The 27,590-nt window shown below is 47.6% G+C and overlaps 1 protein-coding gene across 3 annotated transcripts; it reads right to left on the minus strand.

Annotated features, from left to right (window-relative positions):
* On the minus strand, positions 1-27,590 carry LOC113033271 (far upstream element-binding protein 3-like). Of its 3 annotated transcripts, none has more exons than XM_026186910.1 (19): positions 27,446-27,590; positions 22,341-22,449; positions 21,975-22,005; positions 21,691-21,737; positions 21,056-21,127; positions 20,880-20,937; positions 20,635-20,797; positions 19,766-19,864; positions 19,100-19,201; positions 18,922-19,024; positions 18,213-18,313; positions 17,983-18,121; positions 10,327-10,487; positions 10,182-10,252; positions 8,377-8,462; positions 7,013-7,081; positions 6,736-6,807; positions 3,280-3,386; positions 1-3,191 (listed from the first exon to the last, which is right to left on the minus strand). In XM_026186910.1, exons 1-19 carry the CDS (start codon positions 27,536-27,538, stop codon positions 3,183-3,185), a joined length of 1,692 nt encoding a protein of 563 aa, XP_026042695.1. In that variant the 5' UTR covers positions 27,539-27,590; the 3' UTR covers positions 1-3,182. The 3 variants fall into 3 exon arrangements, with proteins under 3 accessions (XP_026042695.1, XP_026042694.1, XP_026042696.1); XM_026186909.1 differs by having other exon boundaries at positions 21,975-22,008; XM_026186911.1 differs by lacking the exon at positions 7,013-7,081 and having other exon boundaries at positions 21,975-22,008.

A 27,590-nucleotide genomic window follows, 5' to 3' on the forward strand; every position in this document is an offset into this window, starting at 1 on the left:
TCAGAAAGAATGAGCCCATTTATTAACCCTCATGTTAATCATCATCCTCGACCACCGACAGTCTCGTGGCTCGGGTTCATACACAACTCTATCTGTCAATAGAATCTAATAGAAAAATCTGCAGGTTACAGTTAGGACGTCTGTCCATTAGAAAAACAACAGAAACCATAAAACCAAAAAGCTCCCCGTCCCCCCTTCAGGACCGGGATCGGGACTGGGAAGTTCTAGGCCAGAGTGGAGCGAGCGTCGTGTCCGGTTCAGGTCCTGAGACGCTGCGAGAACCGGACACCAGGCCGGCGTCCGCTCCACCGTTAACAACTCCGGGGGGGGGGGGGGGGGGGGGGGGGGGGTTTAACCCCTTCACTATAGCTCCCCACGCCTCGGAGGGGCCACAACAACGAGCTGCGGGACTTCAACACGCCTGCGACGACAACGCTCAGCTCGTCTGGTCCAATTACAGGCGTGTTGAAGGTGGCGGCATCCAGACGGGAACAGGCGAGGAGAGAGAGACAGTTAGCCTAGCAGTCTTGAGAATATAACACATATTCAGCTTCGGTTAGACACGACACGTGAATTAAACAATATCATCTTTAACAAAGTACATTTTAACTGGAGAGCACCCGCCAGAGTGGAAATTTACACAAACCATATCATCACATCGACAAAATGAATATTCATAACAGATTTAAATAGACCCCTGAACAGGAGAACTCATTATTATCGTCATTATTATCAGCATCATCATCATCATCACACATACACGAAGCAGAAGCACTGATTCAACGACAACCAGATCTCCCTCGACAAGACAAACCTCTCTGTGGTCCGACACGCACAACGTTCAGAGAACTGCTCTGCCAACACGCACACAGCGCCGAGCCGACGCACAAAGTGAGCCAAAACGCACACATTTTCATTAAACGCTCAGCTAACAAACAAAACTTATAACAGCACACAGCGCTAGCACACATACACTAACACGCACGCAAAGTTTAGCTAAACGTTCAGCTAACACACAGATTAAATCCTTACCACTTGCTTAGCTGATAACGTTCAACAGTGCTAACGCTAAGTGTAGCACATGTACAGATGAGCACATTTTTAAAAAGTATCAATGAATGTGAATTTATGCACAAAACAATTTTATTGCTAACTGCATGTTAACGCTAAAGAAACTAATCAGTAGATTCAAAGTCCGGCTGCGTTTGAAAAACAAACAAAAAAACACATTTACAATCTGTGCAAGTATAAAACAGCAACAAAACAATTGTACATTTATTTTGAAGTGTAAACCAGCCCTAATATAAACAGAACATACAGCTAATGTACAGCAGCCGGCTAGTTTGTTTGGCTAACGAACATTAAAGTCGTATTTACAGAGTCACTCGTTCATGCTAGTCATGCGGTTGAATGAGACAGATGGACGTTCAGCCTAGAAACGCTGTTTTTGGCCTTTTGCTAACACATCAGATTACACCATTTAGCAGTAACAGTGTGAGAGCTCATGCTTCCACGTTCAGACATTATCCCGTACAGCTCTACTTTTCTAATATACTTTTCCTCTAAAATGTTTACAAAATCTCCACGATCTGCATCAGGTTAAATGTTATTAGTCGTTATTTACAGTCTGTGCAACACGTCACGAGCGCAGAGTAACACCAAGTTCCCAAACAGTCACTACTGCTACGTTCCCCACAGCTATACGTAATGTAAGTCGTTAGCCACACAACGTGACGACTGCTGGAACCTGTGAAAGGGATTTTCTGTTCCCTGTATGGCTTTTAGTTAGACTGCCCGACATGTCAGGGAACTTGAAATAAGCTTAGCGCTTCCTGAGATGGAAACGAGGCTTAGAGGTTAGCTTAACCATAAAGCACCTAGGGAACAAAAATGGGAACATATAACCTTGGAACAAAGAAGCCTGAGAACTTAGGAACCTGGAAACTGGGAAGCAACTTTGGGAACATGTGACCTTAGGCATAAATGATCTTGAGAACAATTTTGGGAACGTGGTTTTGTAGACCTACCCGACACCTGGTTAACACACAACAGACAAGCACGGTGTTCAGTTAGCACATTCATTCAGCTAGCCTTTGTAACGTGCGCATAGAAAAAAACAAACAACCCCACAGCAGCTAACGTAGCGCTCGGACAGCATTTCCATTTACTTACATTCAGCTAACAGGCACCACTTAGCTAACGAAGCACAGCTAGCAGAAACATTCACACAGCTGAGGTAACACACACGTTTGTTTAGCTAACACGGAATCGATAACTTCATTGATCAGCTCCTGAAATTTCCTCTAAAAACAAATCAGAAAATAGAAATGCGACCAACAACAACAATAATAAAGTTCACTCAAAGAAAACTTATCTTCCCAGACTCGGTCATAAAAGCGGAGGCAGGAAAATGTGGCGGTGACTGGAGGTTAAATCGTGTGAGAATACAAAGCGTTAGACCACAGAGAGATCTGGCTTTAGACAACGCAATACAAGTCGCTATTTATTCATTGTTACATCATAAAAACCTAAAGAAATCACTATAAAGATACAAGAATAAGAGCTATGGTCAAACCAAAAGAAAACAGTAATGCATCATTGCACCTCCAAGTTGGCGACTGAACAGGTAAAATTAGGAGAAACAGACCCAGCGAGCAGATTTAGTACAAAAACTTTACATTTCCATCCGATGTCATTAAAACGGTTTGATGCCAAAATAAAAAACAAACTGAGTCAACACACAGCCTGACGCATGCTTTAAAACATTATCATAACCAAAATAATGATAATAATAATATTAATATCTGATTTTCATACTCAAGACTGCTAAGCCTTATACCGTTTTCTTATTGGAAAATAAAACTAGACAAAATATAGATTATACTGGATTTCGTTTTGTTCAAAGCCACACGGATACATCTTGAAATTCAAGTTTGATAAAAAATAAAAACAAAGAAAAACCAGGTCTACACCGCGGGAGACCGGAGGCTAGTCCAAAAACATCTGCCTGACAAAATATCGACTTTGTAAGGTTAAAAAACAGAAAGAAAGTTCGTGATTTTTCAGTTAATCCTTAGTTTTTCTCTACAAAAGGAGGAGGAAGCGGCAGAGCGTTGCTAGGAAACCCAGATTCGGACGCCATCGACAACCATCCGAGGCCTTCGCCGGTGAGGGAGGAGCCTCTAGTGATCCTGAGGAGACAGGAAGTGACAGTGACATTTAGCCGTCGTGACAAACGGGAGGAGGACATCGCTGTGAAGCAGAAGGCGCCTGTGTTACCTGTATCTGGGCGGGGTTCCACAGGTAGGGCTGCTGCTGCTGCTGTCTGTAGTATTCTGCTAATGCTGCAGTGTAGTCTGGCACTGAACTCTGCTGAGACGACTGAGCTGCACGCACACGCACACACACACACACACACGCATGTAGTGTGATGTTGTTCATCAATCAGCTGGTTTTGTATGGGCTCAAAATGTGGTCATAAATATTTTGTACTTGTAAAAAAGATTTGTGTGTGTAAAAAAGATTTGTGTGTGGACTTAGCCAAAAAATCCCTGCAAGTTACAAGTACGGATTTTGACCCTATTTTTCTTCCCTTCATCTGATTGGTCAATGTCATGTCAATCACAAATTAAACAATCCAATCAGAGAACAGATGGGTTTGGCTGTCGGAGGGGCGCTTTTTTGAACTGCAGGTCCTTGAAGGGTGATACCGTTTGAAGCTGGAGGATCGCTATATAAATATCCGATAGCAGCTAGGTCCCCTAACTTTGAGCAGCTGTTGAAAGGATAAAGTTGTGGTATATCAGTGGTTAGAAATACATTATTACTTTAGGATTAGTTTAACACAAAGTCAGGGCTGACCCGGGACCATTGCTGTGAGTCACAGTGCGCAGCATAAAAGTCCTTTCACATCGGACGCAGGATGTGCTGCTAATGCTAACTGCTAACTAAAAGCAAAGGATCCAGAATTTGTTGCTGGCTGCTGGGCTCTGTGGGTTTTTGCAGCAGCTCTACCTGCACTAGATGCACCTGCTCCTTGTCTTTTCTATCTCTGACTTTATGTCCTCTACAAGAGTTTCTGGTTTTTTTTGCTGGTTCTTCAAATGTTCAATAAAAACATGTATGCTAATTCATAACTAAGAAAGCTTTGTGATGAAGACTGTCATTTACAAAACACTGCCCCCCCCCCCCCCGCGGTCCGCAGCGCTGTTGAAAAGGCTGTGGAAGTCCCTGTATTAAACACATAGTCCTGTGACACAAAAATCACCAAACTCGGACGACCACAGACTGTTTTCCTTCGTGGTGATGAAGGAAAACGCTGGGTTGGCATGTAAAAGGGCATTTATTCCCTTCAAGGACCTGCAGTTCAAAAAAAGCGCCCCTCGACAGCCAAACCCATCTGTTCTCTGATTGGATTGTTACATTTGTGATTGACATGACATTGACCAATCAGATGAAAGGAAGAAAAATAGGGTCAAAATCCGTACTTGTAACTTGCAGGGTTTTTTTTCTAAGTCCACACACAATTTTTTTTACAAGTACAAAATATTTATGACCACATTTTGAGCCCATAGTTTTACATGCAATGAGGCCAAACTTGACCTTCACACTACAAATGTCCCTGAGCAGGAGCAGCACAGGTAAAAACAGGAACTGTCAGCTGCCTGCTGCCCCGCACACACTTGTGCACGCCTACCTTTGTTCTTTAGCTCAACTTGTAACGCACACCTGACAGCCGCTCAGAGAGAAACGCAGAGAAGTGACTTTTCTTTCTGAGACGGAGGAACAGCCTGAAGCGTCACCAGTGTTGGTGAGTAACAGAGTACAATGTCTGTGTCTCAATCTCACGGCCCACGTCACCTCTACATGTGGCCGCATACTGACATGAAGAAATATTTTTAAAAATTACTGTTCAAAAAATGACTTAATAAGAAGGCAACAGGCAGAGTGTTACAGGCATCGCCCTGAAGAATGTAGCCTCGTGGGCAGTGTAGTCCAGCTGTAAGTAAGCTATTAAGACTCGACTGTACGCTGTGTTCGTGTTTCCTCTGAAACAATAAGCTCCGTTGGAGTCTTTCAACGCCTCTCTCTGTCTCTCGCTAGCAAAGTCGACCCACACAACAAAGTAAAGCTAGTTTTCAGCTACGAGCCCGACACGAACCCGACGTATTAGCCAGAGGTCCCTTTACTACGGTTCGGAGCCGCGGACCTGTTTTACAGTGGGGCAAAAAAGTATTTAGCCACTCCTTTGTTGCCCGGGCGGTGTTTTTTGGATCATTGTCATGTTGGAAGACCCAGCCTCGTTTCATCTTCAAAGTTCTCACTGATGGAAGGAGGTTTTGGCTCAAAATCTCACGATACATGGCCCCATTCATTCTGTCCTTAACACGGATCAGTCGTCCTGTCCCCTTGGCAGAAAAACAGCCCCATAGCATGATGTTTCCACCCCCATGCTTCACAGTAGGTATGGTGTTCTTGGGATGCAACTCAGTATTCTTCTTCCTCCAAACACGACGAGTTGAGTTTATACCAAAAAGTTCTACTTTGGTTTCATCTGACCACATGACATTCTCCCAATCCTCTGCTGTATCATCCATGTGCTCTCTGGCAAACTTCAGACGGGCCTGGACATGCACTGGCTTCAGCAGCGGAACACGTCTGGCACTGCGGGATTTGATTCCCTGCCGTTGTAGTGTGTTACTGATGGTGACCTTTGTTACTTTGGTCCCAGCTCTCTGCAGGTCATTCACCAGGTCCCCCCGTGTGGTTCTGGGATCTTTGCTCACCGTTCTCATGATCATTTTGACCCCACGGGATGAGATCTTGCGTGGAGCCCCAGATGGAGGGAGATTATCAGTGGTCTTGTATGTCTTCCATTTTCTGATGATTGCTCCCACAGTTGATTTTTTCACACCAAGCTGCTTGCCTATTGTAGATTCACTCTTCCCAGTCTGGTGCAGGTCTACAATACTTTTCCTGGTGTCCTTCGAAAGCTCTTTGGTCTTGGCCATGGCGGAGTTTGGAGTCTGACTGTTTGAGGCTGTGGACAGGTGTCTTTTATACAGATGATGAGTTCAAACAGGTGCCATTCATACAGGTAACGAGTGGGGGACAGAAAAGCTTCTTACAGAAGACGTTACAGGTCTGTGAGAGCCAGAGATTTTCCTTGTTTGAGGTGACCAAATACTTATTTTCCACCCTGATTTACCAATAAATTCTTTACAAATCCTACCATGTGGATTCATGGATTTTTTTTTCACATTCTGTCTCTCACAGTTGAAGTGTACCTCTGGTGCAAATTACTGACCTCTGTCATCATTTTAAGTGGGGGAACTTGCACAATCGGTGGCTGACTAAATACTTTTTCGCCCCACTGTATGTACGCGCCGAATAGTTTTCTATACGAGATCACTGCAAAAAGTGCAGCCTTACCTAATGTCCACCTACTGTTACTCATTTATATTAAGATTTAAACATCTAGTTGGTGTTGGTGTGGAGAGTAACCTTCAGTAATAGTAATAAATCACACAGCAATAGGACATTCATGTAGTTGTAAAAAACAAGGTAATATATTAACTAATCCAAAGTATTCAGAATACGTTACTCTCATTGAGTAACGGAACAGAATACGTTACAAAATACATTTTGGGGCATGTAATCTGTAATCTGTAGTGGAATACATGTTAAAAGTAACCTTCCCAGCACTGAGCTTCACATGACACACACACGTCTTACTCTGTTTCTTGTAGTAGTCCTCCCAGGCCTTACTGTAGTCTGTCATCAAGCTCTGAGGCTGGTTCTGCTGACCTGGACACACCGACACACACACACAGACGCACACACAGACGCACACACACAGACACACACACAGTCAATGTCACTGCTCGGAGCTCAGATACATAAACATCACACATTCATATACAAAATATGTTTCTGTCACAGCTCTGTGTGTCTGTCTGTGTGTGTGTCTGTCTGTGTGTGTGTCTGTCTGTGTGTGTGTCTGTTGACTTGCCTAGCTTCTTATAGTACTGCTCCCATGCTTTAGAGTAGTCCATCTGTCCTGTCTGAGCCATACTGTGACCTACACACACAGGGACACACACACACACACACACACACACACAGGGACACACACACACAAGTCTTAGCTTCTAGACTAAACAAAGGCTGTGTGTGTGTGTCCCTGTGTGTGTGTGTGTGTGTCCCTGTGTTTGTGTGTGTGTGTGTGTGTCCCTGTGTGTGTGTGTGTGTGTGTGTGTGTGTCCCTGTGTGTGTCCCTGTGTTTGTGTTTGTGTGTGTGTGTGTGTGTGTCCCTGTGTGTGTCCCTGTGTTTGTGTTTGTGTGTGTGTGTGTGTGTGTCCCTGTGTGTGTCCCTGTGTTTGTGTGTGTGTGTGTGTGTGTGTGTGTCCCTGTGTGTGTCCCTGTGTTTGTGTGTGTGTGTGTGTGTGTGTGTGTGTGTGTGTGTGTGTGAGACCCTGTCCGTGTCCCTGTCTGTCTCTGTGTGTGTGTGTGTGTGTCCCTGTGTGTGTGTGTGTGTGTGTGTGTGTGTGTGTCCCTGTGTGTGTGTGTGTGTGTGTGTGTGTCCCTGTGTTTGTGTGTGTGTTTGTGTGTGTTTGTGTGTGTGTTTGTGTGTGTGTGTGTGTGTGTGTGTGTGTGTCCCTGTGTGTGTGTGTGTGTGTGTGTGTGTGTGTGTGTCCCTGTGTGTGTGTGTGTGTGTGTGTGTGTGTGTGTGTCCCTGTGTGTGTGTGTGTGTGTGTGTGTGTCCCTGTGTGTGTGTGTGTGTGTGTGTGTCCCTGTGTGTGTGTGTGTGTGTGTCCCTGTGTGTGTGTGTGTGTGTGTCCCTGTGTGTGTGTGTGTGTCCCTGTGTGTGTGTGTGTGTGTGTGTGTGTGTGTGTGTGACCCTGTCTGTCTGTGTGTGTCTGTGTCCCTGTGTGTGTGTCTGTGTCCCTGTGTGTGTGTGTGTGTGTCCCTGTGTGTGTGTGTGTGTGTGTGTGTGTGTGTCCCTGTCTGTCTGTGTGTGTGTGTGTCCCTGTCTGTCTGTGTGTGTGTGTGTCCCTGTGTGTGTGTGTGTGTCCCTGTGTGTGTGTGTGTGTGTCCCTGTGTGTGTGTCTGTGTCCCTGTCCGTCCCTGTGTCCCTGTGTGTGTGTGTGTGTGTCCCTGTGTGTGTGTGTGTGTGTCCCTGTGTGTGTCTGTGTCCCTGTCCGTCCCTGTGTCCCTGTGTGTGTGTGTGTGTGTGTGTCCCTGTGTGTGTGTGTCTGTGTCCCTGTGTGTGTGTGTGTGTGTGTCCCTGTGTGTGTGTGTGACCCTGTCCGTCCCTGTCTGTCTGTGTGTGTCTGTGTGTGTGTGTGTCTGTGTGTGTCTGTGTGTGTGTGGTACCTGGGTCTTGCTGTCCTGGGTTCTGCCAGCTGGTCTGGTAGGTGTTTCCCCAGACGCCGGTCAGGAAGGTCTGCCCACTCCCACAGCTGCATAAAAACATGTGTTTAACACACAGCTGGCTGAGTCAAAGACACACACACACACACACACACATGTCCATCATCATCAGCGTCTCAGCATGAGGCCGTTAGACAAACGAACGCGACAGAATGCAGAGGACAGTTAAACGAATCAGCTGATGTGGCGGAGCGCCCACAGCCACGCCCACAGCTGCCTCAGACTTACACGGGCCTGCGGCGCTGCCGTGGTCGTGTTGGAGGTGGAAACGTCACGTGTGTGGACCGCGAAGGTTTTCATCGTGACCACAGGAAAACAGGTCACACTCGTAGCTCTTGAAATTCTCCATGAACCGTCATCACACGGCGCCATCACGGAGCACGCCCACAGCAAACATGGCCTCCGCCCTCACTCCCCCTGAGGCAGAGCGTGGAACTGCTCGTTTAGAGAACGTCACGTCATTAGGGTTTTGATCATCGATTAGAATCGACTCTGGCTTGGATGGCGTGAAATCGATTCATTAAAATCCTGAATCGATTTTATTTTGGCCGAAACGCCAGAATCTCAGGTTCAGCCTCACAACATTTCAACAACCACCAAACAGCTGAAACAGTGACTGAGAGCAGGAACACGACTCTGCACAGAGACGTGAACACACAGCGCCGACGCATCAGAGTCAGCGAGCTGTGACTTTCTCACCGACGGCACGGACACGCTCGGGGCTGAAAGCCGACAGCTCGCTGACTCTGACGTTTCGGCGGGTCGAGCTTTGTGTTCACGCCCTTTTTGCGCCGATTCTGAAGCTGTTAGTTTATCTCTGAACCTGATCCAAACTACGCTCCACATAAACACCGTCATGAACTCACTCTGAGTTTTGCTGTTTTGCTTCGACCACGATATAATACTAAGTGCAATAATCCTTTCTGTCATCGTTGTATTTTTACTCAGTTGTATATAGTATTTGTATTTGTATTCTATTTTTATCTTATTGTATATTTATTTTATTTTATTCTACTGTATATTTTATTTTATTCTATTCTGTACAGTTGTGTACTGTATTTATTCTTATTGTATTCTAATTTTTGCCTCATAACTTTTGCACTGTCCACTTCCTGCTGTGACAAAACAAATTTCCCACGTGTGGGACTAATAAAGGTTATCTTATCTTATCTTATCTTATCTCACTTCATGCACAGCTCTCCCCCCCTCCCTCCCCCCCTCCCTCCCTCTTTACCCTCCACAGTGTCAGCTTTGTTTTATAGATATAAAAATATAGATACGCAGTGATAAGTGATCAGAGTTATAATATTTCTGACTGTCTGAGGCAAAATTTCCCTGATTCAAATCGAATCGATTCCAGAAATCAGTGACGATACCCAGCCCTAGTTTCCATGGTTACCTGAAACTACCTGTTAGGTATCACATTTACCTGCAGTGAAGTTAGCAATGCCTTTTAACAGTCAGCCAATCAGAGCGCAGCTGGCTATCATTACAACAGGATGTTCAGACTCAGAGCGGGGGTGGGGAACTCCAGGCCTGAGGAGCTCCTTTAAATCAGCTGCGATCATCTAAAAGCTGCAGGCCTGGACTTCCCCACCCCCGCTGTAGAAGAACACCAAAGCAGCCCCGCCCACTCATGGACTGGACTCGCTCCGTGGGTGCAGCGTCCTTCCTGCTTCTGAGGGACGTGGATCACGGACGTATGTGCTGTGTGACGGCAGCGTGCGCTAAGATCTGAGGACTCTTACTTCTGGTGTGCAGCGGGACCCTGGGTGAAGGGGCTGAAGCCGAACCCTCCGTTACTCATGATACCCGAACCCTGTGGGAGGAGACGCAGGTCAGCGCTCGTTCTTCGAGATAAAGCATCTACAGAGGTGCGCTTGTTTTACATACCCCGATCTTGTCATCTATTAGCTGGCGAGCCAGGTCCATCTGCTGGGCGGTGCCTCTGATGGTAAAGACCCGGGTGTTGGGGTCAGTGGAGGGTGGGGGGTTCCTCTGCAGCTCCACGTGAGCTCCAGACTGCTGGTTAATGCTCTTGATGGTTTCTCCACCTGCAGACACAAACAGCAGGTGTCATTCACACAGCTGATCAATATGAGCGCCGGGGGCGGCCCCGGGTCAGCAGGACTGTGCAGAGGTGGTGAGTCCTTCAGCAGGGCTCAGTGGTGTCACTGCTGGGAAAACGCGACAAAGCTCAGGTGGAAACCATCGGATGAAGATGTTGGGAGCGTCCGACAGACGCTCAGAAGCGCTCAGAGTAGAAAAGAGTAGACCCTGTTGTTCTTTGCTGTTTCTGACAGAAACAGACGTGCTTCATTCATCGGTGGGATTTTAATGTGTTTACACTCAAAGTAAAATCATGTTGCAGGATGCTGCATGGAATCAGGGGATGACCTCGATGGCTGGGTTAGCTTAGCACTCTTGGACATGTCGGTCTATGTGACTTTATATTAGAGCTGGGCGATAGAACGATAACGATATGTATTGTGATATAACTTTTTCTCGATAGAAAAATTAAACTATTGCGATAGACCTCACCGCTCTTGTCCTCTTAAAAAAAACAAACCAAAAAAAAAACCAGCCAATCCAAATTAAGTAGCGCAGAGCCGAACCAATCACAGCCGCAGCGTCACGTCACGTGACTTGTTGCGTACAGCACAAGTGCCAAGCCGCACATGTGTATTTGTTTGGGAAGCAGCCAGCCGCCGTGCCGCCGGGTAACGGAGCAAATGAGTGTGTCGAGAGCGCGACCGAAGGTTACCGAGGAGAAAACAGACGATGGTTCCAACGCCGGAGAGATTGTCGAACGGAAGAGCCACAGAAGCTCCGTAGTGTGAAGGTATTTCTGCTATTTCAAGTCTGACAAAAACAGAGCAGCTGCACTGTAAATGTGCCGAAAGCAAGTCTGGAAATACAATAAAGCGGTGCAGCTCAGTCTCTGACTGGAAGCGCTGATTCGTCATTCGGCTTTTGTCAGACTAGTAACTGTTACAGCTGTTTGAAAAGCTCAGCTATACAACAAGGAGAGGTCGAGAATTTCCTTTTAGTTCTCAGTTTAGTTGATGTTGACAAAAGTTAGTCAGTTTTGTCTGTTCTTCTGTAAAACAAACTAAGATTTATTTTTAGAAGTAATAAAATTCAAATTCAAATTCAAATTTTATTTGTCACGTACACAGTCATACACAGTACGATATGTAGTGAAATGCTTGGACAACTGCTCGTGACCTAAAGAAAACAAAAAAGGGAAAGGCTATGAATAAGATAGGAAATAAATATGAAAAATTAAAAAGGGTAAATTTAACTAGGAAGGAATAAAATATAAATTAAGGTTAAAAATGAAATAACTGTACAACACAAATTAGAATGAAGGGTCAATTTAACTGGGAAGAATAAGATAAAATATATAAATTAAAGTTGAAAATAAAATAACTGTACAACAAAATACACAATATAGAACTATATAAGAATGTATGAAGAAATATAAATATAAATAAATATATACACAATAACAGCAGCTGTACAAGTATTAACTGGAAATGAAGAATATAGTGACCAGTGTTGTGCAAAACCAAAGTCCAGAAAGTCCAGTGTGTGTGTAAGAACTGCATGTGTGGGTCAGGACTGTGTGGTGGTGTGATTGAGAGACCGTATCGCCTGCGGGAAGAAGCTCCTCCTCAGTCTCTCTGTGTTGGTCTTCAGGGAGCGGAATCGCTTTCCTGACCTCAGCAGAGAGAACAGTCTGTTGTTGGGATGGCTGAGGTCCTTCACCATCTTCCTGGCCTTGGTCCAGCACCGCCTGCTGTAGATTGAGTGCAGGTCAGGGAGCTCGGAGCGGATGGTGCGCTCAGCTGACCGCACAACCCTCTGTAGAGCTCGTCTGTCCTGCATGGTGCTGTTCCCGAACCAGGTTAAGATGTTTCCCGTCAGGATGCTCTCTATGGTGCAGGAGTAAAAGTTCCTGAGCACCTTGGAGGGCAGTTGGAAGTCTCTCAAGCGTCTGAGGTGGTAGAGACGCTGTCGGGCCTTTTTCACCACGGTGTTGATGTGACAGGACCATGACAGGTCCTGTGTGATGTGAACTCCGAGGTATTTGAAGCTGTCCACTCTCTCCACTGGGCACTCGTTGATGACGGGGGTCTGGTAGTTCCTCTCCTGCTTAGTGCTGAAGTCCACTATCAGCTCCTTTGTCTTACTGACGTTTAGAAGGAGGTTGTTCCTCTGGCACCAGTTCTCCAGATTCCTAATCTCCTTCAGGTAGGCCGTCTCGTTGTTATCAGAGATCAGGCCCACCACGACGGTGTCGTCAGCAAACTTGATGATGGTGGTGGAGCTGGTAGTGGCCACGCAGTCATATGTGTACAAAGAGTACAGCAGGGGGCTCAGAACACACCCCTGGGGGGCTCCAGTGCTGAGAGTGGTGGAGGCTGAGACATGTCCGCCCATCCTTACTGCCTGTGGTCTGCCAGTTAGGAAGTTGGAGATCCACTGACACATAGATGAGCTGAGTCCCAGATGCTCCAGCTTGGTGGTGAGTGTGGAGGGAATTATGGTGTTAAATGCAGAGCTGTAGTCTATGAAGAGCATTTTAACATAATTCCCCCTTCTAGTGTCCAAGTGAGTGAGTGATGTGTGGAGGAGATGAGAGATGGCATCGTCTGTGGAACGATTTGGACGGTAAGCGAACTGTAGTGGGTCCAGTGTGTCTGGTAGTGAAGAAATGATGAAGTCTCTGACCAGGCGTTCAAAGCACTTCATCACTACTGAGGTGAGGGCTACAGGGCGATAGTCATTGAGAGAAGCAGGGTGGGGTTTCTTCGGGACAGGAACAATGATGGACTCTTTGAAGCATGTGGGGATCACCGACTGAGATAAAGAGATGTTGAATATCTCAGTGAACACAGGAGCTAGCTGGTATGCGCAGTCTCTGAGGATACGACCTGGGATGCCGTCTGGTCCTGCTGCTTTCCTGGTGTTCACTCTCTTGAAGGCTCTCCTTACTTCATGCTCGGAGATGACGAGCACGTTTCCGGTGCTGGCAGTATCTTCCTGTCTGCAGCCGTTAGCGCCGCTAACACTAGCATTGTTGGAGACCTTAGCTGCAGCCTCGAAGCGAGCATAGAAAGTGTTCAGCTCGTCTGCCAGAGTCACGGCCGCGTTCGTCATACCGGTTGTTGGTGCTTTATAGTCCGTTATTGTCCTTAGTCCCCGCCACAGGCTCCTAGAGTCACTCTGTTGGAGTTGTGACTCTAGTTTCCTCCCGTAGCGCTGCTTCGCCTCTTTCACCGCCCTCCGCACATTATATGAATCAGAATCAGAATACTTTATTGATCCCTGGGGGAAATTATTTTTTGTTACAGTGCTCCATTTTAAACCAACATTAAGACAAGACAGACAATACGCTAACTAAGAATAGTACAATATATACATATATATACATACATACATACATAAGTCACTTATAAATAAATATTTGGAAAAGAAACATGTGTAGCTGTAGCAGCAAACAGTGTGTTAAGTGGATGCGTTGTACAGGGACATGGCCACAGGCAGGAATGATTTCCTGTGTCGTTCAGTGGTGCATCATGGGTAATCTCAGTCTCTCACTGAACGAGCTCCTGTGACTGACCAACATGTCATGGAGTGGGTGGGAGGTGTTATCCAACATTGTCTTTATCTTGGACAGCATCCGCCTCTCCGACACCACCTTGAGGGAGTCCAGCGCCATCCCCACAACATTGCTGGCCTTACGGATCAGTTTATTAAGTCTGTTGGCATCTGCGACCCTCAGCCTTCTCCCCCAGCATGCAACAGCATAGAGGATCGCACTGGCCACAACAGACTCATAGAAAATCCTCAGCATTTTCTGGCAGATGTTGAAGGACCTCAGTCGCCTCAAAAAATAGAGACGACTCTGGCCCTTCCTGTAAAGTGCTGTGGTGTTTTTAGCCCAGTCCAGTTTATTGTCAATGTGTACTCCAAGGTATTTATAGTCCTCCACAATGTCAACACTGACCCCCTGGATTGAAACAGGGGTCAAGTGTTTCCTGGTCTTCCTGAAGTCCACGATCAGTTCCTTGGTCTTTGCCACGTTGAGCTGCAGATGATTCTGCTCACACCACGTGACAAAGGAGTCGACCACAGCCCGGTACTCTGTCTCATCATCCCTGCTGATGCATCCAACCACCGCAGAGTCATCAGAAAACTTCTGAAGATGGCAGGTCTCTGTGCAGTGGCTGAAGTCTGTGGTGTAGAGGGTGAAGAGGAAGGGGGAGAGGACAGTCCCCTGTGGTGCCCCTGTGTTGCTGATCACCTTGTCAGACACACACTGTGGGAGACGTACATATTGTGGTCTTCCTGTCAGGTAATCAACAATCCAGGACACCAGAGAAGCATCCACCTGCATCGCTGCTAACTTATCACCCAGGAGGGTCGGCCTGATGGTGTTGAAAGCACTGGAAAAGTCAAAAAACATGACCCTCACAGTGCTCGCCGGCTGGTCCAGATGGGTGTAGACACGATTGAGCAGGTAGATGATGGCGTCCTCTGTTCCGAGACGAGGCTGATAAGCGAACTGAAGGGGATCCAGATGTGGTCTTACTATGGGTCGCAGCTGGTCCAGGATGAGCCTTTCCAGGGTCTTCATGATGTGGGAGGTCAGTGCCACGGGCCTGTAATCCTGGGGGCCACTGGGACGAGGCGTCTTTGGTACAGGGACGAGGCATGATGTCTTCATGACATCATGACATCAGGCATGATATGACGCGGCTTTGTACGGGTCCATGTCCCCCGTCATGAGTCCCGTGTTGTAGGCAGCGGTGCGGGATCTCAGAGCGTCGCGGATGGTTTTATCCACCCACGGCTTCTGGTTGGGAAACGTTGTGATAGTCTTTGTCTCCACGGTATCATCCGCTAGTTTCCCGATGAATCCCACAACCGCTTCCGTAAACACGTTGACGTCATCGTCGGAGCTGTTTCTGAACATGCCCCAGTCTGCGTCATCGAGTGCGTCCTGTAACGCGGCCACCGATTGATCCGTCCAGCGCGCGACCTTCCTCTGAACCGGAACTTCCTGTTTCAGCCTTTGTTTGTATTTTGGCATGAGGAAGATGGCGGCGTGATCAGATTTGCCAAACGGGGGGCGGGATTGTGCCTTGTAGCCGTCCTTGACTGTAGTGTAGCAGTGGTCCAGTGTCCTTTCACCCCTGGTGGGGCAGGTGATGTGTTGATAAAAGTTCGGCGCTGCGCGTTTGAGGTTGGCGCTATTAAAGTCCCCCGTCACAATAAGCGCAGCGTCCCGGTGTTGTGTCTGGTGCTGTGTGAGTGCCTCATGCAGCTCGCATAAGGCGGTGACCGTGTCCGCTTGTGGTGGAATATAAACGGCACTTACAATGACCGATGTAAATTCCCGAGGTAGATAAAAAGGACGACACATGATGGACAGTAGTTCCAGATTTGGTGTGCAGGAGCGTGTGAGAGGAACAACGTTCGTTTAATATTTTGTTTCTAAGTGGAATTGACAGTTTAGTCTGTTTCGTTTGTTCTATTTTGAAACTTAAACGCTTTAGCGGCTGCCTTTTGTGTAGTTTGCAATATTTGCCTTTATTTATCTGAAAAAGTCTCATGTTCCTTAAGTACATCTACCCTGTTGAACTTATTATGGGAAATAAATATTTAAATCAAAACAAGCTGCTGATTATTTCACATTTTACGTGTGAGCAACGGCACATTTAAATCTTACAAATATAGTTATTTGGCTGATATCGTGATAGATATCGTTATCGCCTGAAATGAAAAACACATTGTGATATGAAAAAAATCGCCCAGCTCTAGTTTAAATAAATGGAAGTTGAAAACCTCGACTTTAACTTTAAACCTGACTTGAGGATTTTATCTGATTTGCTTAATTCTGGGAAAATTATTAAATTAAATTTCAGTTTGTGTAATTAGCCGCGGAGCCTGGGGGGCTTCACAGGTACAGCTGGTCCCAGCAGGACGGTCAAGATGAGGACAGGAAACACGAACCTGCTGGCAGAGACCAGGAGGAGGACCTGTGTCGACTCAGAGCTGCTGCTGTCAGTCTGAAGCCTACAATAATACAAAGAAACCCAACAATCATATGACCCCCTATGAGCAGCACTTTGGCGACAGTGGGAAGGAAAAACTCCCTTTTAACAGGAAGAAACCTCCAGCAGAACCAGGGGCGGGGAGGGGCGGGGCCAACCTCCATACTGAACCTCATTTCCACATGAACACAGTGGAGCCTGCTAGATCTGATCAGCTCTGAGTCTGACCCCGAGTATAACCCTGATAATTAGAGGTTAAAGGTCACCTCTTCTTTTGTTTCATTCTTGGATTCTGTTTCAGTAGTTTTGCATTAATAACCCATCATCAGGGCCGGCGCAGCCCCTCACTTCATCCTCCACCTCTGTGATTGGCTGCTCCTCACAACCAGCAGGTCTGAATGTGTGGGGGGACTGTCAGCACGAAGAATTCATCAGAGGAAACGAACACGGGGTCCTCTAAAGTGGTGCAAAGTAAGAGTGTGTGTGTGTGTGTGTGTGTGTGTGTGCGCGCGCGCACAAACAGGCCATATGGTGTCTAAACACGCTGCACTTGACATCTTCTTCTTTGTGGCTTTTAATTTGGAGGCTGCTGCTCGACCCTCTTGACCTCCAACTCTCTCACACACACACAGGTTGATGGGCTGTAAGAGGTTTTTAAATAGAGTCAATGAGGCTGCGCCGCCTGTTGTTGGTATTGTGGGGTTAAAATGTGTCTCACTGATGTTTGCAGGACGTCTGCTCACAGCACAAACACTCAGGACCAAAACACCAAAATAAGACGCACAGTGACAGGATTATAAGATCATTATCATGTTACTCATCCAATCCACGTCGCGCAGTTTCTGCTGCAATGAGCTAACGCAGCCTCGTTCACGTGGATTAAAGTGAAACTTCCTCAGATTGCTGTGATCTTTAGATTGTGTTTAAAAACGAGACACGCTCTATTATTATTCTGTTCAGGGGGAAAACAACCGTATTCAGTCTGAGTTCACAGCATGTTCCATAAATCACCGTAACTAACTGCTATACTGGCGCTGCTGTATGGCATCACACTCAGTGCATGTCAATCATCCATCTCACGAGTTTGCTAGCTACAAAAATAGTAATAATAATTGTTATGATAATCTTGAGTAACGCACACAATGTGGAAAATGATTCACTCGGACTTACACAAACTGCCCCAGTGTGAAAAGGTGCAAATCCTGTTTGCAGGCGTTTCAGGCGGATTGCACCCTTGTTATCTGAGCCATGATTTGTATTTGTCATTAAAACCTGCAGCATGTTAGTGCGGTCATGCAGGGCGCACATTTCAAACCTTGAACAGACAACATTGAAATCCAAGCATATTCAAGGTTTTCAGGCACCCGTTTGAACCTTGACCTTTGCATTAATGTAAACACATTGGTAAACACAAACGACAGCAGTGTGAACGTCTTCCTCACCTTCAGTTTTCTAACCAGACTAAGCAGACTCAGTTTCCTACCTTTGCCAATGACCAAGCCACATTTGTCAGCAGGGATGGTGTATGTCACTTCCTGTAGGGGGCCAGGAGAGCCCATAGTCCAATCACCACGACCTCTGACCCGCCCGCTCCGCAAGGCTGAACCGAAACCATCACGTTCCTGTGAAAACAGCAACATGTAAAAGGACCCATGAAGCAGAACATAAACAAAGGTCCCCGCTCAGAAGAAAAACCAACGTGTGTGTGTTTACCTGTGCTGTTTGGATGAGTTCATTGATGAGGTGGACAGCATGCTGACAGCGGTCCGGCTGACCCATCACCATGGCAACACGTTCTAGACTGACACCATCATCTAAAAGGTCAGAGGTCAAATCCTCAGCAGTGTGAACAGAAAGTCCGTTGCTTATCTGTTTCTACACTTGTGTAAACAAGCACTGTAATAAAATGATTAACTCACACTGACCAGTTGAACTGTGGATTAAACTGGTGTGAACACAAAATCAGACTAACCAGCCTGAGCTGTCTCTCTGCTAATGCTAGCTAGCTTACCTGCAAAGAAATACGTCGCCTCAGAGGATTAAATGGGGACAAAGTTAAAGAGCAAGCTAACGGTTCCCAGCTAGCTGCTACGGTAGCCATCAAGAAGTCAACTAGTAAGCTAATGCTAGTCAGAAGAAAGGCAGTGTGTCAAGTCAATCTGAGCGTTTGTTCCTCCAAAAGCAGCCGGACAAACTAACAGCTTTAAATATGACAGAGATGAAACCAGGATGACGTTCACAATAACGGCACTGAAGATGATGAAGCAGGAAAGTGCAGAGAAGCAGCTGACGCGTCCACATCATGGTGGAAGCCGCTCACTGGTGTTCATGGATGATGTGATGATAGGAGCTGCAGAACGAAGCGGACTCGAAGCTCACATTCAGAAAGATTCAGCACGTAATGAGCCAAAGCATGACACACCTGCTTTAAACTGGATCCGGACCCCTGCATCGTTCTGGATCTTTTTGATCATTTCTCCATTTCTGCCAATCACAATGCCGACAGCAAACCTGGGAACGGGAACCTGAGGACAGACGGAGAGATCAGCACGGCGTCTAAACACAACCATCCCAGGAACGCTTGTTTGCCCAAGTCATACATCCAGGCTGGTTCCTCCCAGTCGGGCGCCGAAGTCACTGCGACCCGATCTGAAGTCTCCGTCCTTCTCCCGGATCACCTCCAACACCAGCTCCCTCGCTGCCTGCAGGAGGAAACGGCCCGGGATTAGCCCCGCCTCAAAGGATGGAACTAAAAAGCATCGAAATATTTACCAACTTTCTGCTTGACCTCAAGTCTCCAATTCGATCAGTAACCTTTTGTCATTGAAAGCCAAAATCTTTTAAGGATCATCTAAACCGAACCAGCCCAGGACCTCGGAGGAACCCATGACAGATCCAACAAATCAGAGCCCTGAATCCGCCCGTAGGTTCCACTGACAAATCCTGTTACAGGATGTCCTCAAACTTTGTGGATTCAGCGGTAAATCTTTCCTCACTAAACACTTTACAGCAAATCTGTAGTGAAAAGAATCAGATCAGGATGTTTTTTAGATGATTGTAACTGGTCAGTTTCCCTGTATTAATAAGCTGCAGATAGTCACATGGTCTCATTTCATTAGGACGCAGCTGCTGTACGTGGCTCCAGGTGTCCTCAGCTCGTCCTTTGACGGCTCCTGCTTCACTGACGCTCAGTAATAAATCAGCAGTCTGCGTCACAGTTATCGTCCTGCAGAACGATTACCCCTGGACAGTACTCGCCGGCGTACCTGCACTTTGTACGGGTCTCCGGAGATGCGCAGGGGTTTGTCGGCCCCCGTTGGCATCGGGCCGTCCTGGATCATCATCATCTTCACTCCAGCTCGCTCCTGAAAACCAGAGCAGTTAACATCACTAACATTTCCTGCTATTTGAAACCCTGTTATTCAATCGGCACCTCAGTCCTGACCCTACAAACGTTCCTGCTTCACGATCGTCACGATTTGTTCTATAAAAGGAAAACACCTGATTTCATGGCGAACGCTCTAAACAGGACGTACACACTCCACCAGCCAGCACAGATAACTCTCCTCAGCAGGGTTACGAAAGTGAAAACGATCTGATCGTGGCTCAAGAGTTGGGAGTTCGCCTTGTAATTGGAAGGTTGCCGGTTCGAGCCCCGGCTTGGACAGTCTCGGTCGTTGTGTCCTTGGGCGAGACGCTTCACCCGTTGCCTACTGGTGGTGGTCAGAGGGCCCGGTGGCGCCAGTGTCCGGCAGCCTCGCCTCTGTCAGTGCGCCCCAGGGCAGCTGTGGCTACAATGTAGCTGCCATCACCAGTGTGTGGATGTGTGTGTGAATGGGTGGATGTAGTGTAAAGCGCTTTGGGGTCCTTAGAACCAAGTAAAAGCGCTATACAAATACAGGCCATTTACCATAAAATAACTACAAAGAACTCTGAGTCATTAAATGATTATAATTATGTAAAAGAAACACTAGACTTGTTTATCTAAAGTTCAAAGACTTGGAAACATGTCTGTCTGCAGACCCAACAGTGAGCGGAACCATGTCAGCTGTCATATTCATTTCACCTCTCGCAGTGACATCACTTCCTTGAGCGAGAGCCCCCCTGTTGATCTGAACCTGTGACGTGAATCTACCTGCAGCTGTTTGATGGTGTCTCCTCCTCGGCCAATCACCAGCCCCACCTTGCTGGCTGGGATCAGCATTTCCTGCACCGAGGCCCCGCCCTCTCCATCGCCATGGAAACCCGGACCGTTTCTGCAGCGGTCCACGATCTGGGCCAGCAGCCGCTTCGCCTGCCTGAAAACAGCCAGACGTGACAGAGTTTAGCGGGAGCGTCGCTTCACCTGCAGCTCCGCCAGCTCCAGCTTCACTAACTCACTCGATGCTCTCCGGAGTCCCCGTCAGAGAACACGGCCGCTCCATCAGACCCCCGCCTTCTGCAGAAACACGCATGCGTCAGGTAAGTCGTCAGGCCGTTTAATTCAAAGGGACCACGGAGAAGTTTGGACTCTCCGTGGTCCGAGGAAACGTAAAAACACGGAGCGCTGAACTCACCGGGAGCGATCTGGATCTTACAGCCCGACTCCAACTGGATCCTGGTGATCTGTTCTCCTCCCCTGCCAATAACTGAGGTGGAGGAGGACAGACGTAATTAGAGGAACATCCACCTGCTGCTTCTGTACATGCAGTAAGTAAAGGACCGTGACTCCAGGTCAAACACACTGACGTCAGCCTGCTTCCTCTGAGGTACCGGGAAGGAAAATGAGACTTGGCTCAGCTGATGTGCTCGAGGCTTCTGAGGCCAAACGGCGCCTCGGACCCACATTCTGGTTCTGACATTAACGTCTGACTTATGGGGTTTGCATCCAGAAAAACCAGAACCGTCGCAGTTCTGAGTCAAAGGAAAGGTTCAGTAAAAACGCCGAGACAGCAGGTTACCATCAGACTGGAAGCCCATTGGCTGAGGAGAGGATTTAGTCTCTGTGAGAAAGGTTTCGATGCAAATACCATCCCCCTGTTTACCTGCACACAGCCACAGGCTGCTCAGATGTGATTGGTCGCTAGAAATGAGACTACAGACAGACACCAGGACGCCTGCAGAGCACAGTACAGGGGAACAGCTCCAGGTTCACACGCATATTCTATGTAAAGGTTCGAGAGCCCAGCGAAAGGTCAGAGGTCATACTCACTGAAGCCCACCATCCTGTCAGGGACCTTGTAATCCTCTGTGATTACCCTGCAACACACACAGAAACACACACATCGGCATCCTGGTCACGCATGGCTGTGTGTGTGTGTGTGTCAATAAGTGATTATTCTGATGCAGACTGCAGGAGGACAGATCTATAACACAGGTGCACCTCCACGACCTCACACGTGTCGATTTGCAAACAAGAATATGAAGCTGCACACGCATCATTACACACCACAGAGAGTGTGTGTGAGTGTGATCAATACGAGCTGCGGGTCGTACCTTTGATGCCCCATGGCTGCTAGCTGGTTACCTACTGGGAGACAGAGACAGAGATTAGACGTCAGGCTGATGTGACGGCGCCGATCATCAGAGCGAACAGCGAGAATCGAACTGGCATGACGTGTGCGGCAAACACGGGAACACGTCGGAGCACAGACACGCTATTCTCCCGCCGTCGTTTATTAAACAAAATAAAAAGACGTCACTGCAGCTTCAGTCGGGCCGCAGTTACAGCAGGTTTCCCTTCTTACATCCACAGACGGCCTGTAAAGTGTTTTCATAAGAACTCGCTGAATGCTGGAACGTCACGGCCGTCCTGTCACTGAGCAGTCTGACGGGTGGAGTGCGGGTGTATGAGCCTCTTACCTCCATCCTCTCCTGGTCGTTTCTGGCCCGGGTAGTACAGCGAGGGCTCGACACTTACTGAGGAGCTGTTGAGGTGAGACATCCCTTCTCCGCCCAGCTTGCCCACCATCTGTGAACATGGCAGAAACAGCTGTAACACCTGCATCTGTTCACAGCAGCTCGGCACACGTGAGCGGCCGGAAACTAACAGCGATACTAAAATTAGAACAGTAAAGTTTTTACAGTACACAGGTCCAAAACCACAGCAGGATAAAGACTAGGCCCCAAACTGGTCCCAGGTCAGCAGAAAGTCCAACAGCACCTCTGCTTTAGAGCAGGTCGGCCGCCCGAGCGCAGGCCGACGTGTCTTCATATGCAGCCTGTTTCCAGAGGCCGACACAGCTCAGCCTCACTCCCTAAACCAGGAGGCTTCCTAATAAGGCGCCCGGTTTGGCTGCAGACGCACTCGACTGACTGGGCGCAGATATTTCTAACAGAGCTGCAGCTCATTAAAGTTTACAGTTGGTGTGAAGAACAAAGATTTGGTGGAGCCGTTTTAAAGGCGTGAGGCTCAAACGTCACAACTCTACCTGGGAGACTAAACCTTCCTCAACACGTCCATCATCTTCTTCAGGGTCCAGCATAGATGTTCTTCTACCACAAACACCCAGAAAATGTTCATCAAACTATAAAGAAGGCCACAAAAAACCAGGGAATGACATCAAGACTTCAGCTGCCATTTAGGGGGAGGAGCTAAAACTGTTTGTTTCAGAGGACGAACTGACGGTACGCAGACTGCAAATACTATTAAATACACACACACACACACACACACACACACACACACACACACACACACACACACACACACACACACACACACACACACACACACACAGAGAGAGACAGACGCACACAGAGGAAACCTTGAGTGTTTTCCTGATAAAGACTAAAGAAAAATCTGCTGCTCAGTAAAAATAGTCCAGTGGGCGGAGTCAGTCTGCTGCACCTGCTCACACCTGTTCACAGTGCTCCACAGCCTCACAGTATTACCTGTAAAAGGTGAGCCGCAGACAGCTAGTAAAGAAAATAATCCGTTGAAACTCTCTCAGCTGAAACGTGCAAACTTTAAACAAAGGTTTCTGACCCGACACCTGACGGAGGCGTCGTCCTCTTCCTCCTCAGCTCAAGCCTCGTCTGCTGAACTGTGGTCAGGGCTCTAACACTAAACGTGCTCATTTACTCCTGATAATGCTGCACTAACTTATTGTCAGGAGATTAGACATGTGACCCTCCCATCTCTGGTCAACTGACACCTAACAAGCTAAACATCAACAACTGCTAACATTACGCTAATATTTTTTTTAAAGAATCATGCTTTCCCAGTGATTTCACATCGTGTGAGGTTTTATTCACCAGCCATCAAACTCCAACTATTTTATAGTCACTTCGAAGGCAGTTTCGGTAACGGCAGCTAACTGCGGCTAACAGCGGCTAACAGCGGCTAACTGAGGCTAACTGCGGCTAACTGAGGCTAACAGCAGCTAACTGAGGCTGACGGCAGCTAACAGAAGCTACCTGAGGCTAAACAAAGGCTAGAAACAGCGTCATTGGACAGAAGTGAGCTCGTATCGTACTCTCAGACAGTGTTATAGCCTCCAGAGTAAACACACCTGGACAGTTGAGGTACACAGCAGGCTGAAAGCCTACACTCACTGGAGATCAACAGCAGCTAGATTTGTTTGTCTTTCAGCAGCCAACACAGCGAAGATTATGCCCTTAAACTTTGAGAAAGAAAACAGAACTTAAATAATTCCAATCTACTGACATTAGTGGTGAGATTTCCACACTCAGGAGAGGCTCCCCCACCGCCTCTCCTGAGCTCGAACACTCATTCTTCTCCACGTTATTCTCCAAATGGTCCCAGTTCTGCTCATGAACCATTTTTCACCTGCTGCAGGTTCTGGTGTGAAGAACAGAACCAAGGTTACCGTCACACCTGGAGTGCGGCACAAAGGAGGAGAAGCCTCCAACAAAAGGACGAGAAGCTGCTAATGACATGAAGGACTGTCGTGACTTACTCGTAAGTAGGGCTGGGCGATATATCGAGTTTTTTAAAAATATCGATATATTTTCATGCGAGATATAAGATGTGACAATATCGTTTATATCGATATAGTCTATGTTACGTTATAATTATACTTGTGGAGCCTCAGGTTTGCCTCTCTTTCGTCCACTTTTGTCTCTACACTGCGTTACTCGGCCTCGCCTCTCCTTCACTGAACACAACTGCCCCTCCGCCATAGCTTCATCTGCAGGCAATGACAAGATGAAAGCGGAAAATCTCCGTTAGCGAGTTACCGCGGATCGCCCCGTGCGTGGGGCTGGACGGCGTCAACGTGTTAGCGAGCTAACCGCGCTAACCGGGCTGCACGGCCTAAAATCCTTTCATTTTCTCAAAACTCGACAGTGCGCCTTATGTATGAATTCTGGTTGTGCTTACTGACCGCGAACCGATTTTATGTGATACACAGCGCTCAGCAATCTGTCAAAAAATGTTTTAATATGACTTTGCTAAGCTACGGAGCTGCACCACTTGATGGATTGTCGGATGATTACGGCTACCGAGGAGGAGCCTCGCGGAGTGATACGTACTGTGTGTGTATAAGGACCACAAATGGCACCTGTTCAGAGACGTGGTGCAGCTGTGAAATCTGTCTCTTTGTTATTATGCTCAGCGTCTGTTAGTTTACATTTTGACTGCACAATTGTGAGCTTTTTGTTATGCACAAAAAGAACAGTTTTCTTTTATTTATGGAGCATGATTATTTAATAAATGCTGATAATTTATTTTTGAGTAATGTTTTCATGTACATCTACGCTGTATGTAAATAAAAGTGCCCGTGTGACATCTGGGACACAGTGTGACTAAGAACTCTCTTTTTGTTCTTAACTTATGGCTTTAAAAAAAAAAAAATATTGAGATATATATCTTATATCGCCATCCAGCTAAAAAATATCGAGATATGAATTTTGGGTCATATCGCCCAGCCCTACTCGTAAGGACCAGGGACAACTGGTTAACGACAACTGACTTTTCAAAATAAGAGCTTGCTGACTGCTCTCAGGATGAACACATCAACAAATTTACTCATTAAGAGAAAACACGAGAGCAGCCACGAGTCCAGCAGCCGAAAAACCGAGAGGGAGCTAAACGCTGACCGCACAAACATCAAGTCACAAACCTCAAAATCCAGTCACGTTTTAAATGTCTCACACATCTGTTGCACATCTGACACACATACACACAAACGTTGTGAGTTAGCACAACGTAGCTAACATCACCAGTGCACACATTTCCAGAGCATGATTTCATTGGTCAGCAGCAGCACTTGCACTCAAAAAGAAGAAGTGATTCCACAGTTCAGTATGGTAACACTGTGACATCACTTCCTACGTAGTAAATGAGAGGCGAAGTGTGCGATTCCTGACCATCTGCTGGAGGTGTTGCAGTTTCTTTAGTGGAGGTTCGCTTGGTGTAAACCATCATCAGAGGAACAGGGTGGAGCTAAACTTTGACCAGACTTGGGGGGGGGGAATTCTAATCACCATCAAATCAGCGAGCTGGCTGATGGAAGACGCTAAATACACTGCGACACCAACCGGAAATGTAGAACGTTTGCCTTCAAAGTAAAAGTCATCCTTTATCACTAACAAAAAGCACAGCTTTTACTTTGAAGACGAGCATTCTACATTTCCCGTTTGAGACACTTCGCTTTGTGAGAGTTTGCAGACAGGTTGGCTGCATGTAAACTACAGACGATCGAATCAACGTGCTGGTAACCAAAGCAATCGCACCGAGGTTTTTGGTAAAGCATCGTTTCATGACCAATTCTACGCGATGACAAGCAGCAACCACTCAACACATTTTTCCTTAGCAACTGGTGGTTGCCAGGAAGTCGCCGAGCACTCTGTACACGGAGGACTGCGCCTGGTTAGTCTGCATCGCCCACCAAGCGTCGCCCCAGGCCAGGTGTTAGCGGGCAGTGACGGATGTTTTTACCCAGTGTGACAGAGTGTGGCTGAGAGTTAAGGGAGTTTAAGAGACAACACACTAACAGGAAGTAAAACACAAATGATCCAACTTCCTGCAGACTGCGTGCACCTCACACCTGAGGTCACCGCAGTGACACCTGGAGGAACACACCTGTGGCACTGGCTTGTTTCTGGTCCAATAAAACAGACCCATTAACAGGGAAACTATCGCCGGACAGACTCGCTGTGACTTTGTGAGCTCTCAGGTCTTCAGGTGAAAGTTACCGGTGCCTGGAGGAGTTCTTCAGTCAGTCCTGGGGGAGCAGGCTGTGATTGGCTGGGGTGGCACTCAGAGGTCAGGGTGCCAATTTAAAGGGCACGCTCACTTGTCTGTTTACCTGAGGCTGACTCTTAGGTGTGGTGCACGCAGGCAGAAGTGCAGAGTGAGGTGCACGCAGACACAGGAGGGTGAACCTGTCTGTCTATAGGCGCAGACACACCTCCTGCCTGTATATGGCTCTCAGGCTGTTGCGTAACGCCAGCCTACTTTCTAACCAACTTACAGTAAACAGCAGCCTGGGGGGGGAGGGGGCCCGTCTCCCCCATTAACCGCTAGGACTCGGTACAGACACCCCCCGGCCTGCAGGAGACCCTCGACGGGGGCAGAAGGCGCAGTAACCCCGGTGACCCGCGTCCTTTCTGCCCCTCGCAGCCCAACAGGTTGCCCGCTGGCGGAGTGACACGTGTGGCCAAACTTCTCTCCCGCTCCCCCCCACCCTCGTCTCCCCTCCGCCGTCCCAGCGCGCTCCCCTCCGGGTGACAGCTCGGCAAACTCCCCCCAAACTCTCTCCCGGAGCGTGTCAGCACCGGAAAAGTTTACACAAGCGGCCACAAGTCCAACTCCGAGCTGCTTCTAGCTAGTTAGCATGCTGCGGAGTGTGTGAGTGTAACTGTGTGTGTGTGTGTGTGTGGTACAAGTTCGAGTAGCAGCAGCAAAACACGGACAATTCCGATAAAAGTGCTTTGGCTCGATCTAAACGACCCGATTCGGCCCGGAACGGGTGTGGGCTGAGCCCGGGTGGAGTTGTTACCTGCCGGGCCCGCTGCAAAACATCGGCCAGGCCCTCTGACTTCAGCCCCGGCTGGTTCATCGAGGCCTGTCCCTGCACCAGCTCCGCCATCATAGCGCCACTAGCTAGCCGTTAGCTGTTAGCCGGATTAGCTCGCGCTGTTAGC

This window comes from Astatotilapia calliptera, chromosome 12, assembly GCF_900246225.1.
Source record: "Astatotilapia calliptera chromosome 12, fAstCal1.2, whole genome shotgun sequence".
Taxonomy (NCBI): Eukaryota; Metazoa; Chordata; class Actinopteri; order Cichliformes; family Cichlidae; genus Astatotilapia; species Astatotilapia calliptera.

Bases quoted from the DNA above. Each gene is read 5' to 3' on its own strand.
- LOC113033271 (XM_026186909.1), bottom strand. From the start codon at position 27,538: ATGATGGCGGAGCTGGTGCAGGGACAGGCCTCGATGAACCAGCCGGGG. The intron at 21,738-21,974 runs GTACGACCCGCA...TGTGTGTTGCAG, and splicing joins GCAGCCATGGGGCATCAAAG to GGTAATCACAGAGGATTACA. The intron at 20,938-21,055 runs GTGAGTTCAGCG...GTGTTTCTGCAG, and splicing joins TAAGATCCAGATCGCTCCCG to AAGGCGGGGGTCTGATGGAG.